The sequence below is a fragment of the Platalea leucorodia genome, assembly GCF_965183815.1.
Source record: "Platalea leucorodia genome assembly, chromosome: 9".
Lineage (NCBI taxonomy): Eukaryota > Metazoa > Chordata > Aves > Pelecaniformes > Threskiornithidae > Platalea > Platalea leucorodia.
Window position 1 is genome coordinate 42,064,901 of NC_138831.1, and position 17,920 is coordinate 42,082,820.

Consider the following 17,920-nt stretch of genomic DNA (forward strand, 5'->3'; position numbering starts at 1 on the left):
CCACGTGTAACTGGAGGAACACTACAGAGTACAGAATTTGGATCAGATATTTAATGCTGTAATAGAATGCAGAATAATCTCTCCAACTCTGTTACTGCCCAGCCTACCTCAAAGTTCGCCCCAGCCAGTCCAGCTACAATTACTTATTCAGTCTTTCTGTCTTGACACATGAAAAGTGAAAAATGGTATAAATAATCTGAGCTGGAGCCTGTGCTGGTGGGTAATCCCCGAGCATAAACATGACTGCATTATGAATTACTTGGCTTCCAGGGGTCATTCCTGCCCTTGTACGGCAAGGGACAAATTGCCTTTTGTAATCACTTACTGTGCCTGTGGCAGCAGGCAGTTTCCAAGGCACGTGTTCAGCTATATGGAAAAGCAGCACCAGGCTCCCAAGAGAATTTGGAGACACTTGCAGAGCAGGCTGCTCTTAAGTTTTTTTTTAGCAGTTACTTTTATCATTGAATTAATCATTCCAATTAATTGAGCATTAAAATAATGTAAATAATATTCACTTTTGAATATCTTTTAGCATCAGCTGCTAGGCAGGGCACTGGGCTGATGTGGATCACAGGATAATTGATAGCTGAGCTGCTGGCTGGGTTCCCTTGGGGAGGAGGACCGATCCCATCCCTGCAATGCCTGCCCAGTGTGTGACTACAGCAACCTGGGTAACCCACATCCCAGAGATGGAAAGGAGAAAAGGAAAAAATCATCATTCTTCCCTGCTGGGCAGAGGTTTTCAGCAGGTTTCTCTTCCCTACATGATTTCTTCTATCAAGAAAGCAAGCGGTGGGGGAATGCAGGTTGGGTGCAACTGGAGGCAACTGGTCTGTCAGGAAAGAAAACTGTGAAACTTGAGAATATTTAAGTTCTTTTCTCTCTCTGGGGTTGGTAACTAAGTTAAGAGCCAGACTCAACCTCTAATGAGATAACAGTGTGCAAGTGCGGTCCTTAAGCTATTACACTTTGCCCACAAGAAGCCCGATGCTTACATCAGCCTCCTCGCTGGGGTCAGCTTTGGGGAAAGAGTGGGGATTCTCAGAAGCCACCAGACCATGGTGGGTCTGCTGATACGTTTCCAGTATTTCTAACTGACTCCATTATGCCACACAGAGGCTGTGCGCAGCAGCACGGATGAAGGGTCGCTCTGTGTATTTAATTGTAATAATTATTGCAGTGTCAGATTTGGAACTAGACAGAAATTTGAAATCAAAGCGTGAGCTCCATCACATAAGCACTCCCTGTTCAAGCAGGTCCTAAAAGAATGAAGAAAATCAACAGCATTCCCAGGAAATACTTCAATTTCTTAATCCTAGGAAACTCTCGTAGCAAGTTCAGCCCAGTGGGGCTGTTGCCCACACAGCATTTAATTCTCTTGCTTGTCAAAAAAAAAAAAAAAAAAGTCAATGGAACACCCTAGAGCAGATGTAACATCCATGCCAGCTCAGCTCAGAGCTAAAGAGCAAGGAGAGAACCAGAGGGGTGTGGGTGCTGGGGGTTCCTTAGGAAGGGGAATGGAGATGAAGTTATAAAGTAGTAAATCTAAGTGAAGACCTTTCCTCAATAAGAGCCACCCCAAAGGCATTGCAATGATTCTTGTCGGCTTCCTTGGAGGCAATTTCATAGCTTTCAGTCAGTGCTATAGAGAAGTCTTTTCCAAACCAAACTGTGAAAAACACTTTACCTCCCAGAAATCAGTGTCAGGATAGGTCTTTTGTCCTTGGCGGAGGCTGGAGTGGTTTTAACACCATTATCGATGATCATTCCAGCCTAAAAGAAAAGAGAAATGCAATATTACAGTATATTTATATATCCTACTGTTCTTTCCATCTCCAGGCTCTACCTCCAATTGTTCTAAGCCAAAGTCACTCACACAATCCTAATAACTGCTTCCGTTAGTAGCATGTGAAACAGAGGCCTGCCAGGACTTGCATATACCCCCCAAAATTGCTGCAAATTTCCAGAAACTGCACCGCTCTTGTAAATGCAAGTATCCCTATACACATAAACACCCTGCTGGAGTCTAAAGCACTCTAACAGTAACACACAGCCCCACAACACGGCGTGCTAAGGGTAAATAAGTAAAGAGAAGGTGATTAGACACAGCGGCCTGTATTTATCCCTCTAGAAGCTGTTCAGTTAATTGCTAACATTGGCAGTTGAGGTCTATAATTAGACAAGCTGCCAATAGATGCTCCTGGAGGCACTATTTTAGGAGTGCAGAAGCAGAGAAGCAGCCTCAGCAGAGGGAAAAGCCTCTCTGAATGCCCAAGAGCCAAGTGAAGCGGGTGCTGGCTGACTCCGAGAGCTCCCACGCCAGCACGCAAGCTGCTTTATCTGCAGACACAAACAAGCTTGCAGTAACTTTTAGTGAAACAGAAAGCACAGGCATTAATAGCTTGCAGACCCAAAGAGCTGGAGCGAGAAGATGGTGGTTTTTTCGAGGGCAGTGTTCCTGTTGCGTGCAGACTCACCCGGTAGTTGGAATGTGCACGGTTGTTGGAGAATTTCCCCATCGGCATGTGCTCCGAGTAGCCGGGGGAATACATGCCCGCTGAGGGCCCCGTCGGCACGTGGTGCAGAACAAACCAAAAGCCTGTTTCCTGGGAAAGATAATGGACATCTGAGACTTTGCTTGAACTTTGCTGGTCTACATTAGCCCAAGGATTTATCAGTAAAGCCACAAGACGTAAGCCAGAAGATTTCAGGACAAATCACAGCTAGCAGCATTGACCTGTATAACTATATGCAGCAAAGAGTTGAACACACACGTACTTTCACATTCACACTCCCGCATCTTCAAGGTGCCATAAGCTTTGACATCTATACTGAAGCTATAAGCGCGACTTTCGACACCCATAACACAGACACACACACACACACTGATGTCCTCCTATCACTGCATGCGCGGATCTTAAAAATCAGATTGTTTTTATTTAGTTGCCTAAAAATGTATCTGGGAGCCCAAATCTAGGTACTCAGATTTGGAAGCTTTGGAAAGACCACATCTCTTTGTTTAAGGCTTGGTTTGCTTGTTTATTTGTCTTAGTAGGAAAATAAAGGCTCCTGATGTGACCAAGAATTCCTGTGGAATTAGCATTAGTGCTGATTGAAATTTCAGAGCACCATTACTGTACTGCAATCAACAGAATCATTGCCAAAGACTTCACTGGGACTCCGCAGTCACATTTATTTAATTTGTTCAGGCTGCACACTGTGCAAAGGCTGGGAATTCTTGTTAAAGCCATCCAGCTCTAGAAACAGCTAGTGACAAGAAGTGTGGAGCAAAAGGAAAAGCATTATTTTTTATTGGCAGCACTAGCCACATTAATATATGTCTCGATCTAGCAGTTTCAAAGATGCCTGAGTAACAGAAGCAGGTTTTATTCCAGCAAGAGCCTTAGCCTTGCAGGGCTGTAACCGGTCTGAGTTGTTACCAAATAAGAAACTTCTGCACTCACTTCAGATCCCGCAGCTGCACAGTTTATAAGGTTGTTGTGTGGGTTGGCTATCCAGAAGGTGGATACGGCGCTGCAGGTCAGGAAAACAAAGAATAACATGAAAATGACATTTCAAGCACACAGCAGAGTCACCGACCAACTCCCCCCAGTACAGGCAGGGCCGATAACTCCCCAGATAAGGGGTCCTGCCTAGGGGGCAAAGGGAATGTGTTTTTTTTCCTTCTCTTCTCATACCACATGTGTCCTCTGTGGTTAGGCAAAGAGCACGGCCTTATCTTTTAAAACCCCGAGTATTAAATGAGGAATTTTGACTGCAATTCCAAGCCTCCTATGAAGCTGTCAGATGTCAATCATGTTTTATGATAAGGTAAATATGTTGTTGCACAAGTCACAGAAAAGAACTTTGCCCCCAGATAAGCCCTCAGGTTCATTAGAGACTCGTTTAATCAAGGGACCCAACAAATTGCCTCTTCAGGGCTTTCCAAGTGTACCCTGGTACCTGCCTTTTCCAAGAGCTGCTGTGATTCATTAACTTTATTTGCTCCCACCCTCCTATGCATTTCTTTTGGGACAAAAGGACTGCATTTGTCTAATGCACATAAAAGACATTTAATTGAAAGATTTCCATCAAGGAGGAAAGATCAATCCACCACTGTCCATCCTGTAACATACAGCATTTATTAACCAACAGGCACATGGACTTTGCGAGAAAAACATCCAGCATTTACAACCAGCAGACTGGCTCCCTAAATTGGCTGGGTGAGATTTGCCCTCCTGCAGGGGATGAACCTATGGAACCCTTATGTCTATTTTAATCATGCTATGAAGGACTTCATGGGGGCTTTAGGCCAACTGATTTTAGTGGCCTAAGAGTTCCGTTTGTGCGGCTTTATCATGAAAACATAGCAAAATTCTTCTATTTTGGGCATGGGACTGGCCTAGAAAGAAACAATTTGAGATTATTTATAAACTACCTCCTGCTGCGTAGGCAAGGGCAAGGACATTATATTTCCACAGTGACCTGTCTTTCAGCCCTATCCCGCTCCTCAGAGCCGTGTGGATTGGGCAGGTTACTGTGTTATCTGGCACAATCCTATTGTCTTAATTTCTGGCAGCGGCTGCCTGCCTGCCTCTTCCGAGCTGACGGAGCCGCAGCCGGTGCTCGTCCCTTGTCCCTGTGTTGAGTGCCTTGGCCACTGCCCCAGTGGTAGCGTTAGTGTACTCACGCACTTGCAGGCTGGATGAGCCCAGTGCAAAACAAGCTAATTTTCTGCTCAGACCTTGAATTCTTTTATAAAGGAAGACATCGCAGATCAAAGTACTGTAGGACCTTTTCATTAGATCTCCGCCTATCTTTCCTAGTGCTTTTTCATGTAGGAGTCTTCTAAATGACATAAAATATGTCCCTCTGACTATTAAATGGATTATCAGTGGAAAATGAGCACAATGGCTGATTAACTCTTATTTTATGAATGGAGACATTAAGTGTAATTTATAAACAAACACAGATGTGAAAAAGAGCATTGCATGAATTCATCTCTTTCCCTTGCCAAAGTAAAAAGTTAAAAATATGTTTCTTTGGACAAAACCCCAGTTTGTTCTGAGGACAGAATGGGTGATACTGATACAGTCTCAGCAGATTGAGAGTATTTCCAAATAAAAGAAATCCCCTGAAGATTTTTAGCTGTTAGGCATCAATCAGCTTCTAACTCTTTCATTTTCAGGATGGAAGTCTGGCTCCAGAGACTTTCTCATTGACTTTTTGTGGGTCAGAAATTTAGCTTTTTTTTTCAGTACAGATTTTTTTCCCCGCCTCTAACTACAGCAGAATAAAATCCTGGAGAAAAATCTGGACAATGGGCAGAAGTGGTCCTGTCTCCCAGCAGCTTCAACACAGAACCAGTCCTCTGTGGTCTCAGGACAAATCCTCACCATGGAAGACCTCCCATTCTGTTGCACAGGGGTCTTGTCCTCAAGATGATCCACCATCAATTTTAAACTCTTAAAGGCATCCAGCTTTTAATGGAAAACACTCTGAAAACAACATGGTTCCATAGATTTCCAGACCACTTGCTGTGCTCCCTGGACTACAGCTTGGGATCTGCTTACCTAGCTGCTAAGCACACAGGTTTTACTTTAAGAGTTTAGTACTCTCTCAAGAAGAGTTGGAGAGATGGGGGAAGAAAAAGAAAAAAAAGTAGCTGCCTGATATGCATCAAAATGAGTAGGTTCACTGAACAGCCAATAATTAGCAATGAAATCATATTCCTAGGTCGTGCACCTTGATTTTTGGGCAGAAAACAGCTGGAAAATCATGGAAAGGAGGGCTAGAACGGCCTTCAGGAGCTCAGTGAGTCTGTACCCTGCCTTATGACAGGGTCAACTACAACTACAGTATTTGTGACTGGCGTTTCTCTAACCTGTGCTTAAAAATTACTGCTAATGAAGAACCCATGAATTCCTCTAAGAAAAAATTCTAATGCTTAACTGTGCGGCCAAGCTGGATACTTCCCCGGAATTTTTTTCTACAAGGCAACAGAACAGCAAAAAGAACTTGTAAAATCCCTTCTTATTGCAAATGCTTCTATAATTGTCGTCTAAACTCAGTTGGCAGATCTGCAAGGACATTTAGAGGAAAGGATCTTGCAAAAAGGGAGATGAAAGGCATTCGACATTTTTCGCATTTAATACAGTGTGGCAAATAGAAGTTTTGAGAAGTTCTCATGGAAACGTTTTCATGAGCTCATGTATAGACAGACTATTAAAGATCCAATGGGCATATATGGTCTTTGATCTTTTATTGTCAAGTTCCAGTTCTGTGCTAAACTGCATTTATTATATTGTTTTCATCTCACTCCACAGTTTGGGTAGACTGTGCCACACGAATACATAATGCCAATGCTGTATCGAGAAACAGTATCTGTTCTTTGCAAATAATGACTTCTGAACTAATGGGAGTATTTTCAAAATCAGCTACCATTTGACATGAGCACGAATGTCAGAACCCAGCCCATTATGAACTCAGCAACTTTTTGCTGAGCCATTGAGGTCAAGACTCCAAAAGAAAGAGAGATTTTCAATATCTGAGGTAGCAACCATCTCAACTGACTTTATGCTAAAAATGAAAATTACACCCTAGGTGTGTGGGCATCTGAGTAGCACAAGTATAAAGATCCTGAGTAGACTGCTCTCACAACCTTTGGGGCATGCGGAGCAGACCTCTACAGATGACTAAATAATCATATACATAATATATACGTAATGTTATCTTTTATGGCTAAGTCCTGCAAAGAAAACAAAGAAGAAAAGGAAGGCTCCCACTCACCTACAGTCCTGCCTGGGTTTTGGGATGTACCCTGGGTAAGCGCCCTCCGTGATCAGCTTGCACATCCTGCTGTCTCGGTCGGAGGGGAGCAGAGTGCTAGGTTTAACAAGCAGTCCAAGGCAGTGATCAAATGTGTTGCGCTCTTCTGGTCCATCCTCCGTAAAGAAGCAATGGCCCAGTGCATCATAACCTACAACATCCTTCACCTGCATGTACAAAACAAAGGTCAGTGTTGAGGTTTCATGCCTCAGCCACTGCATAATAAGAAGAAACTTCACAGCAATGGCACATAGGAACCTCAGTACCCTCTTGAACTCAGGGTGTTTAAGCAAAAACAAAAGCAAGATCACTCTCTGCTCTTAAGAGCTTATAGTCTAAGCAATAACTCCAACACTTAAATTTAATTAGAATTTGTCATCCCCTAGGAAATGCTCATTCCATTCTTTTGTCTGCCTGTGAAATCAGAGACTGTCTTAACATGAGGCTGGAAAAAACATGGGACAGGGTATGAATGGAGGATGTTAGATGTTCAAATCACATCTGGGCTCATTCATCTTCATGTGGAGTTACATGAGCAGCTACATAAAATGCATCTGAAAAATGCAGCTGAGCTGAAAAAATATTTTTTTCAGGCTATCAGAGAGGCAGCAAGTTGTTTTCCAGACAGGCTGGCTTGTTTCAGGTTTGACCTGATCCTTTTTTCCAAGTTGTTGACAGAAGCTTTACTTGACCCTGAGACAAATCAGCTGGTGTTAATCAGTGCTGTTCTGTTTTTGGTTTGAATGTTGTTAACATCAGGACACCGTTGTGTTGGACAGAACAATACCCATCATCCCACTGAAAGATCTGAGAAAACAATTTCAGGAGCAGATATGTGAATTCGAAGCCTAAGGCTAGGACTGGCTGGGAAACACCACCTCAGACACACTGTGTCCAACAAGTCAGTTGTTAGTGGATATGTCTGGGATATGGAAAATTAATTTCAGGTCTCCATTGGCCAGGTGAAGTGCTGGCTCTCCTGGGCTCTCTCCTTGCTCTTCACATCAGCCATCACCCATCAACCACCTTCGACTTAGGAAACTTCCCTGGCAAAGCTTAGCCTGACACCAGTGTGTTCCTACAAATGCGTCTGATGAAATGGCAATTGTCAAGGGGAAACAGGCAATATTAAATTGGATAGAAGACCTATTCTTTATGGTGACACTGGAAGACATTGGTGCTCAAGCGCCTGAATTACTTTAGTAAACAGGCCTGAGACTCCTCTGTCATCTTCATGCCTCATTCTCAAGGCAAGGAGCACCAATTTCAAACAAAATCCCAGGACTAGTGTTGAAATGATTACAAATATATTTTCACATAAGAAAAAACACTTTGCTTGCCAAATCTATTACAAGCTTACATCTGCACACACATCTATTATGTATCATCCATGCTCCAGTGTAAATACTCAGATCTCTGAGCACGAGTCATCACAGTAAATTAAACACAGCTAAAATGACCTGCAAAGTGGTGCATTCCTTTAAGCTACCTCACCTAAACTTACTGCTAACTTCTCTGATCTAAGTAGATGATAGCTTTTGCAAGGTCGAGGCTTCTTTATTTAGGTGTAAAACATATGCACTAGACTGAACTGTTCCTCCTTGGAAGAATGAGTTGTCCTGGCCTTGTAATTGTAAAGGTTTACAGCATAGAAGAATATTTCAGGAGAGTGAGCTATCTTCAGAAGAAGTTTTCCAAAATGTGGAGGAAGTCTTTTAACCACAGAGATGTCAGAATTGCACAGAAACTGCCACCAAAACCTATTAGCTTTCTCTCACACAATAGTAATATTGGAAAGACACATAAGTAATGACGCTGCAACATTTAGATGATGTAAAAGGTTTCCTTAGAGAAATGTTAGCTGCTTTCTATGACCATATATCTTTCCAGCCAGCACAGCACAGCACTAGGACTGGGACATGAAAGCCCGTAGTGACCAGACCATAGCTGGGGCAAAGCCCACCTCTGTGCATGGGCAGTAACATCGCGAGGGAACTCATCTCCCAGTACAGCAAGAGAGGAGTGAAGCAGAGAGAGGAGTGCGCACTGGCAGAGGGGCTCAGAGCCAGCAAACGCCCGTTGTTCTCCTAACTCATCCCTGAAAGCCCACAGAACAACACGGAGTTGTCAGCTAGCAACCTGGTCCCTAATGTATTTGTCACCCTCCATTTGACTGATTACTTTCCCCATACCTCATCTCTCAGTCAGATCTGGCTTAGTGTCCTGTGCATGTTTTCATGTGCAAGCCCAGTACTGAAGTGCTTGGATAGCAAATGAGATGCTAATTTCAAAATCACTTTTCCAATGGATTTAACTTTTTATTTGATTAAAACCTTCCTAACAGTCTATAATCTTACTTTAACCAAAAGTAATTTATGGCCAGATAATGCCCTTCATGGTAAAACAACTGCTGTGTAGTATAGCTGGATTACTAAAAGCAGGTACCACTGAAGCAGTTAGATAGCACAGCCACTTCTTCCATGAAGTACAGCTCTCCCCTGGATTCTGCCAGACTGTTTACTGACCTCCATTTAATTTCCCTCCCCAATGGCTGTTTCTATTTTAGCTTGCACACTGGGATCCAGAGGAGAGAGTGGGAATCAGAGCAAAGTTTCATCCCTGGGATTGCAGTGGCGTAACTAGGTGGTTTTATGGCCAATGTATTAAAAAAAACATTGGGTAATTATTGCGTTTTCAAACAATAATTATGGTAAGAAAAGAATTTCTACAGATTTGTTTCCAGAAGGACCCTCTGTGCCTTCCAGTGAATATGAACTTGTAGACAAGTGCAGAATGGCCCATCGATGGAAGTGAGCTACTGTTGAGATAGTGACTTTTAGCACACTGTACAGACCCACAGAAAAACATTTCTGTCATCAGGAATACCTAGACACTCTTTTCTGCTAGTGTTTTCCATATCAGTATCTCTGAAGTGACATGAGAAAAGTGATAGCACAGCAAGCAGGGCAGTCTGTATGTAAATTACCGGCCTGCTTTAATAACAGGTGAAAATAACTGATACCCCTCTCCCAATTGTTAAAGCATTTGCACAGACACTCAACCACAGTCATGCAAGAAGCCCCTTTGAAATCAATGGCCTAACGTTAAGGACATCATTAAGTGCTACACTATGCTGAGGTTCAATAGCCCAGCTAGATTTTTTGTATGGCTATTTCCGAAGTGTGGTTTCTGCACATCGTTAAGGCAATTTTTCCCTCAGCAAAGTATGCTTTGGATCTACCTGATCTCAGAGGGAATGAATGTTACCTGGGGCAAGACAGAGCTCAGCACTGTTTGCACAAATGGTATTCATGCATGTAGAAACAGGTAGTGTTGCCCAAGTAAGAACAGGCAACTAGGAAGTGTATAGAATAAGCATTGTACTTATTAGAGACCCATGTGGGTGTTTGTGAATATATCTGGGGAAGAAGGAAGAGGAAAGGAAGGAAAATAGAGTCGGAAAGCAGATGAGGAGATTGTGGTGGGATCACCTGATGAATCAAGGCATGGAGCTGCTTGACTACAGATGTCTATCACAGAGCCATGAAACATTTAAGTGATGCAACCTTTGGAGCATATCTTCTGTGACACAACTGAACAAACTTGGTCAGATTGCTTTACTTCACTGGGGCTTTCTTTTCAGCTGTCAGCAATAATTATACAGTTAAAATAAAAAACAGGTTAAGTATTATGAGTAGAGTTTAGTATTTACACATTTTGATAAACTATAGTCAACAGAGACTAAATTCTTGACTAATGTTTCAGATTATATGTCCTAAATTCTAAGATTTCTCTTGGGTGCCTTGTCATGGAGGCAAAGCACGGTCATTTAGGGAATTGTGGCTGTTGAGTAACAATAATAGAAACAAACTGCTTTCATCAGCTACATCAGCCTGTCTAAATTTCATCCTGTCATCTTGGCTGGAAAACCCTGAGCACATGGATCCCTATGCCATGGATCCCCCACGGCACGGCTGTCACTTGGAGAAAGCACAAGAGACAGAACAATTTCCAAATGCTCTATATGAACCCATCTGTCTGACTGATAAGAAAAATGCCAGGCTCTGGGTATTTGCTTTGGCAAGTATTAATCAATAGGGAATGAAGATGTCACATTAGATCCAAAAGCAGGGCTTCAGCTGACCTGCAGCTCATCAACAGCTGTGCAACCTCTGTGCAGCCAGAGAATATGTTTATGGTGCCATTGGTAATGGCCCATGATGGTGTGACAGATGAATCCTGCAACGCTGCTCTTCCACTCTGCGCATTAATCGTATACTGAGCCCCTGTACCGGCGACTTCAAATTGGGAAGATGCCATATGACCCTGAATGCCTTGTATAATTTATATAGCAGAATGCCTTTTTTCTTCAGAAGCCGTGTTCACTTGGTAGGTTTTTAGGATCATGTTATAAACTTAGATGGATAGAGGTCAAAACCAAAACCTCGGATTCGTAAATAGCAGATAAAAGCTGCTCTGCTTCTGGAGCTACAATTTCAATGCCCTCTCTTCAACTTCTGTGCATTTTAATTATGCCTGTGACTTTCCCTTCCAATGTTGCCACTTTTAGAGGTTGTAGCCTGCAGTCCTTGCCAAAAGGAAGACTGTAAGATGAAGCCGTCCATGTGCTAGAGTCAGTAAAGGACGAAGCATTCATCAGCAAGTAAAGGGTAAAAATAATGTCTCAGCTAGGTGATGAAAGCAAATGCTATTTCCCAAATAAGTTCAAGGAAAATAGATTCTTACAGGCTCCTACTATGAGATGGTACGGTAACTTTAAAACAGTACTATGGGTATGAACTCTTAATGCACAGTGACCATCCAGGTTACAACTGCCAATGATATGTCTTCTCTTAAAACTCCGTTACATGTGGTAGCAGGGCTCTTGACTGTACAAATGCTCCTCTTCAGGGCTCTGATACAGTTTTTTTCCTTTTGGAATACACTGCCATCTCACTGAATGGGTGAGAGTCCTTTGCCTACAGAAATCTTGTCATTTTAAGACTTTGTATTTGAGCTGATACTTGGAGAAAAGCTGTCTAGTCAAACCTGATGTTTATTTCACACCTTTAGCAGCTCTGCTTTTGGGATAGATTTCTGCACGTTTCCTGAATATGCGTAAGAAGGAGCCATCAGAGGTAGGATAAGAGTGAGGAAAGCCTTTTGGGGTTATCTGCCAGTCTCCAGGATGCTCAGTAAGGTAGTTTTCCCTCTGCATCCTTACCCCGAAGAAGAAGGCGCCCCTGCATCTGGGGAGCATCTGAACGTGTTCTTACCATCCCTGGTGTGCTGTAACTTGTCTGGTAAGCATAGATCATTTTATAGATTTATCCTAGAGGATTTCTTGTTTTGGAGGGCAACTGACAAATCAGAGCTCTGCGAGTGCTTAATGTTGTGAATGGCATTGCAAACACAAACCTTTATTACAGGAAAGATGAAGCACACTCAAACCTTCTCATTATCCTCTTTAAACAGCACGCTCTCTGTCTATAGATAGATCCAGCTACTCATTAGAGATGGGCTGGTCTGCAGACATCGCTCCACACAGACAAAAGTTCTGCCCGCTCTGAGTCATGCACAGCCTGCAGTGCCACATTGGCCTCCTCCTTTTTAATGCAGGTTGAAATATGCCTGGAATATATATCCATGGCAGGAAGAGTCAGACTCTAACAATAAAACACATCGTTCTGCAATAATTAAGCTGTATTCATGCTATGAGGAAATTTTTGACCGATGCCTTGATCTCTAAGGTAGACATTGGTGCTTCTTACCAGTAAACCATTGGATCCATGGACTGTGACACAGCGGGAGAAGGTATGGTGGATGGAGACGTCCTTCACGTATGTTGGAGGGTTGTAGCCTCCTTTCTCATCCACATCTCCAGCCATATGGAAATGAATTGGGTAATGTCCCATTGTCTGCTGGCCCATATATTTCAGTTCTAGACCTTCAATATGGGTAGCCTTAAAATCAAGACCAATCTGGAGAACAACAGAACATCAGTCAAGAAACATAAAAGACAGTTGAGGGTAAGGAGGAGGCAGAATACAGTAATAGGAAGGGTTGCACTGTATCTGCTAGAAAGATTTACCATGTGGAAGGGAGTGTATGGCTGCAGGGTGAGGGAAAGAGGGTCATGGTGGCTAAGGGGACCATAGTTGCTCCTTGATCCCACCACTGCTGCCATGGCTACATTTAACTTAATTTTAGAAGGGAAACAATTTGCATTTAATGTTTTCTGTGAGTTTCAGTCAGCTGGGCTCACATCGAACTCCCCAGGCTGAGCACCACCAGAATCTGGGGAAAACTGGGATCGGGACATGGAGACTCTATCTTGGGTGGGTTGAGCACCAGCCTGGCTGGGTGAGCAATGTCTGCAGGGGAAGGAGGTGCACTTCAAAGCCAAAGGACAGGCAGCAGGGTGGATCTGCTGTACTGTGGGGAGAGGCTGTTTGCCCAGTGGCTGACATGAGGAGTTTTTCCCTTCCTGCATCCTGGCTTCCTTGGTATGTGAAGGTGTGGCTGGGAGGAGGAAGGTGCAAGGAGAGGGCTCCAGCCCTACCTTGATGTGTCCCCCAAAGGTGTCGAAATCAAAGAAGGAGCATAACTTGCTGCTGTACTCATAGCACCGCCCCTCCATCTCGCCCATCACCACGATGTTGCGGCTCAGCAGCCCCACTTCTGCTCGCATGTCAACGCCATCAACGACTTCGCCAATGTGGAGATATGTTGCTTTCCCTAAAGGAACAAGATCCAGTTTCAGTGTTACTCTGCCAACACTGCTGGTTTCCCCTTGTGCTTCCTGTGGTGGGGTTGGTGTGATAATGAAAGGAGTAATTGAGTCAGCAAAAACTGTTGGCCGACTCCTCAAAGGAGGGAAGGCTGGAGCACAGGTGTCACCCAAGGTCTGGCTGAGATATTTGCAACAGAGGAAGTGGGATTTTTGGTCTTAAGTTGCTTCATTTAGCCAGGGAGTTAAACCAACAGTCTCTTAGACAAAACACATTTCCTACCTTGAAAAGGGACTGAGATAATTCGAGATCTTTTTACTTTGGATTACAATCAGCCATGTATGAATATCCAATGCAAAAAAACCCTGATGATATAGCTACTGAAGAGTCCAAACCCCCAAGGTTAGCACAGCACTTCCTATAGCGAGACACTGGGAGCTGCTTAGATCCCACAGCACTACTCACGGGCGAGTAATCAGTCTGATCCTGCTAAAGCCATGGCTGTTAATCTAAGCAAGGAGAGGACTGGGCAGAAAGCCTTGTGGAAATTGTGGCTTGGGACAATTGCAATGCCTCATCCAGCCTGTGGGCTGCAAAACCTCTTGCTGCCTGCCCTCCCAAACCTCTCAATTTTAGATCCGCCCGCATGTCTCCAACTTGCTCTCAACATTTCCCCCTGCCTTGGTGTAGTCAGAGTTGATGGGATCTTCCATTTACCCCATGCCACACCTCTCTTTGCCAAGCCAGGTTGCTCATAACCTTCTCCACACACACACAACTCCATGGAGGGGTTAAAAGCACAGAAAGCCTTCCCTGGCTGGACCAGAAAGGGGTGAAGTCCAGGCAGTGCGGATGTCTAGAAAGCAAAATAATCTCTTTGCTGTAATTTCATTCAAACATATTCATACTCCCTCCTTCCTTCCGTGGCTTTCTGCAGAGAATGCAGTTGGGAAAAGGTTCATCTTACTGACTACATTCCGTATTATTCCAGTAAAAATAAGTAATAAACTCTTTAAGTAAACACTGAACTTTAAGGAATGCTACACTTGCATGTATTTAATTTCAATGGAATCATTCAAAGCAGTAATTAGAAACAAATGGCAAGCCTGAAGCCTGGCTATCGCTGTGAAGCACTTTATGCTTAAACAGAGGTGCCAAGTCAAGGGGAGGATTTTGAACATTGAAACAGTCTTGTTTATAACCAGAACATGATGCTTTAACTTTATAACAAAGATGAGCAAACACCATTCACTCCCTCTTTCTCCTGGAGCTGGGAGCAGTATCGTTGGATGGTTATATTGGGATTTGGGAAGGGTGAGTGCTCTGCCTTGCTCCGAGACTGCTGTGTTGCGGGATGGGGTTCACACTGCTACGTGTGCCCTCTACTTCAGCACCTCCACCTTCAAAATAGTGTGATCATGTGAAAAAATACTCTCCATTAAGTAGAGGAGTAGCAATGGCAGGACAAGTAGACGCTTTTACTCAGTGCTGCAGTGGGAAGGTAAGGCTCCTCCGAGCTCCACACTCAGCCCCAGAAACAAGGGGCTGCGGGTTTGCACCTTACCCATGTTTGCAATTGCCTCCCTAGAAAAGTCCTGGCCTTCCCCGCGTTGTTGCCCTGAAACCAGTGAGCCTCATCAGGTGTGTGGCCAAAACCAGATGCAGCCCATCCAAAAAGCAGCTTCGCTTCCCTTATTGTTCCCTTTATACATTAAAAAAGCCGCTGCAGTGAGTGTCTTCCACACAAGGATACTCTGTGCTGGACCCTTGAGTGAATCTGCTAAGCAGCGCAGCCTCTTGTTATGAAACTGTTTTTAAGCTGTTATTTTTCAATTTCCCCCGGAGCTGACCTTTCCTTGATTTACTGAAATGCAGGGAGAAGTTCAGATAATCATAAGAACATCCTATTTCAAGCCACATCTCCAGGATTCGTGGCAGTGAAATTAGATAGGCAGTTTTGTTATTCATGTACTGAGCTCTAGAATAATAAATGTCATGCTTGCATGTATTTAATTTAATTTAACACCAGTCCAGACATGCAAAATAGTGTAAGCACTGACAGGAATGTTAAATACGGACTAACCAGTTTCTAAATATAACTTCTTGGGTGCATGTTTTTCACTTTGTGCTTTTGCTGACTTGACTTGTTTGGAGATAAAAGGAGAGATAGAAAGCAATTCCCTTCCAATGTAAGAGTGGATTTTGAATAATAGCTCCTTTAACAGAGTTTTGAAAAACAAACCTCTCCTCGAAGCAGCCAGAAATTCAAGCTCCCCATGGCAATGGGGCCATGCTCCTGAAACGGCTCATGGGAGAGAGACCCGGGCACGGGAGCCCTCAGGTGCTGTAAATGCCTGCTGGAAACCAGCACCGGGGGCTTCCTATGGTGCTGGGAGCACCACAATGTGTATTTATAGACATGTGGCACTTCCAGGGAGCCGCTGGGGCACGTTTAGTGATGGGCATGAAAAAAAAACAAGAGGCTGCTCCGTGGCGAGTTCAGAGATTCACATGGGGATGGGAGCATCTCACTCTGCAGAGCTGCAAATTTGAAGTTAGGCTGCTGCTCGCAGCCATCACGTGGAGCCTTCCCAGGGAGCAGCCATGATATCCGAGATCCTGAGCACTGACCTTGGGCAAACCCAAGCCAGGGGTTTGCAAACCCTCACTGAAGTGATTTGATATTAAGAAAGGCAACGTTGTGCTTTGAACGTGGGAGGAATGTGTCTGCTGCTTCAGCACCAAAGCCTATGCCTGTGATTGCCCAACCGCTAACAAACCCAGGGGTCACTGATTCACCATCTCCTCCTTTGGGCTTGGTCTTGCTGCATCCCTCACGGACAGATGTTGCCTCGCCAGCAAGCCAGGCTCATGCCATGTTATAATCTAAACCAAACAAAGCCTTGCAGTGACATGGATTACGTCTTCCCACAACAGGCCCGTGTGATGGACTAGGAAAAACGTCGTGGGTTTGCTGCTCTGTCATACCAGTGCCTCCAGTTACTCCAAAATGTAAATTCACAGTGAACAACTTCTTTAACATGTGGGCTTGCCCGGTAGAAGTCTTGATTCAGCAAAATATGAGCACATTTCCATGCTTATTACTCAAGACAGTGACTATTAAATTCGCCAGTTGTTGCTAAAGACAAGGTAATTATTAAAAGAAAGTATGCATTAAGATAAACATAGATGATCAAGGGCATGCTTATGTCAACATAGCAATTCAAAGCAGAGTCTCTCCAAACTGTATCAAGCTCCAGGAAAACCTGCCATACTTGAACATAGCCATAAAACCTGGGTCTCAGCCTTATGAAACCTAGGAAGGGTGGAATTTTAAAACTATTTCAGCTGCTACAGATGCAGAAGAGTGCTCAGCTCTGGCGAGTTATACAGATGTCTCTGAAAACCCTCCCAGGTACACTCCTGCATTCCTAAATGCCTTGCCTCTAAATGACACAAACTGCTAAATCTCCCTTTCAGAAGTGAAACAGGCACTTGAAGGTCTGGGTCTGGTGAAGATAAAGTGGAGCTAAGATGCTCCAGGATTTTTTTTCTCTCTAAAGGCTCTTTTGTTCTCATTTGGGCTCTCTAAGACTAAGACCTTCTCTCTCATGGTCTTTTAGTGTTTCCTAAGCAAGATTTTTTAAAGGAAAAGCTAAACACAAACTTGTCTGTTCAATCCACATAATCCAGTGAATCCTCCAGGGTGTCTCTAAAAATCAGCGCAACTCATTGTAGATGCCAGCCCAGACCTCTATCAGATTTAGCATTTTTGTCAAACGTTTGTCATCGCTGGTAGCAATGCCCCTATTGCTTATATTTAATAACCAAGAAATGTTTACACAAGCAACCTGTCAAATCCTCATTATTGTGAATTATCTTGATGGGGTTCGCTATTGCATCCCTAAGCCACCAGCCCGTAAGGCAGCGCAGCATGGTTTGGGTGAGCTGACCAGCTTCCTGAGTCATGCAGTACAACCTGATGTCTTAACAACTAAATATTCCTCCGATTCATAACTTTTACATGGAAAATTAAGTTTCCAGTAAAAAGACATACAGCAGAAAGGATGAAACTTTGTAAGGAATTCAGAACTAACTAAGCCTTCTTGGGACAGTTTCTGCTGGGTAACTCATCCTACTATAGCCCTTCATCCCTTTTCTCCTTCATGGTCATGCATGGTGTCCTGCAAAGGTCAGACATATACCCTTCATTGTAGGAGTGCGAAGAGCCTTGAGTTCATGTGGATATTATTAAGTGTATACTTAAATGCTATGTTGGATCAAAGCCTCTGTAGCTGTTTGGTTTCAAGGCTGAAATGAGTGGATCTTATTGCTGCAGATAGGTGCAACAGGAGGATTGA

At 43.7% G+C, this 17,920-nt stretch overlaps 1 protein-coding gene across 1 annotated transcript in view; it reads right to left on the reverse strand.

The window, feature by feature from the left end:
• CEMIP (cell migration inducing hyaluronidase 1) overlaps positions 1–17,920 on the reverse strand; it is a gene marked incomplete at both ends in the record, with an annotated part of 52,858 nt that overhangs the window by 15,520 nt on the left and 19,418 nt on the right. Inside the window, 6 exons of the mRNA XM_082321458.1 lie at positions 1,688–1,773; positions 2,478–2,606; positions 3,465–3,534; positions 6,790–6,995; positions 12,600–12,809; positions 13,391–13,566. Coding sequence (XP_082177584.1) covers positions 1,688–1,773; positions 2,478–2,606; positions 3,465–3,534; positions 6,790–6,995; positions 12,600–12,809; positions 13,391–13,566 — 877 coding nt within the window. The remainder of the gene's footprint in view (positions 1–1,687; positions 1,774–2,477; positions 2,607–3,464; positions 3,535–6,789; positions 6,996–12,599; positions 12,810–13,390; positions 13,567–17,920) is intronic.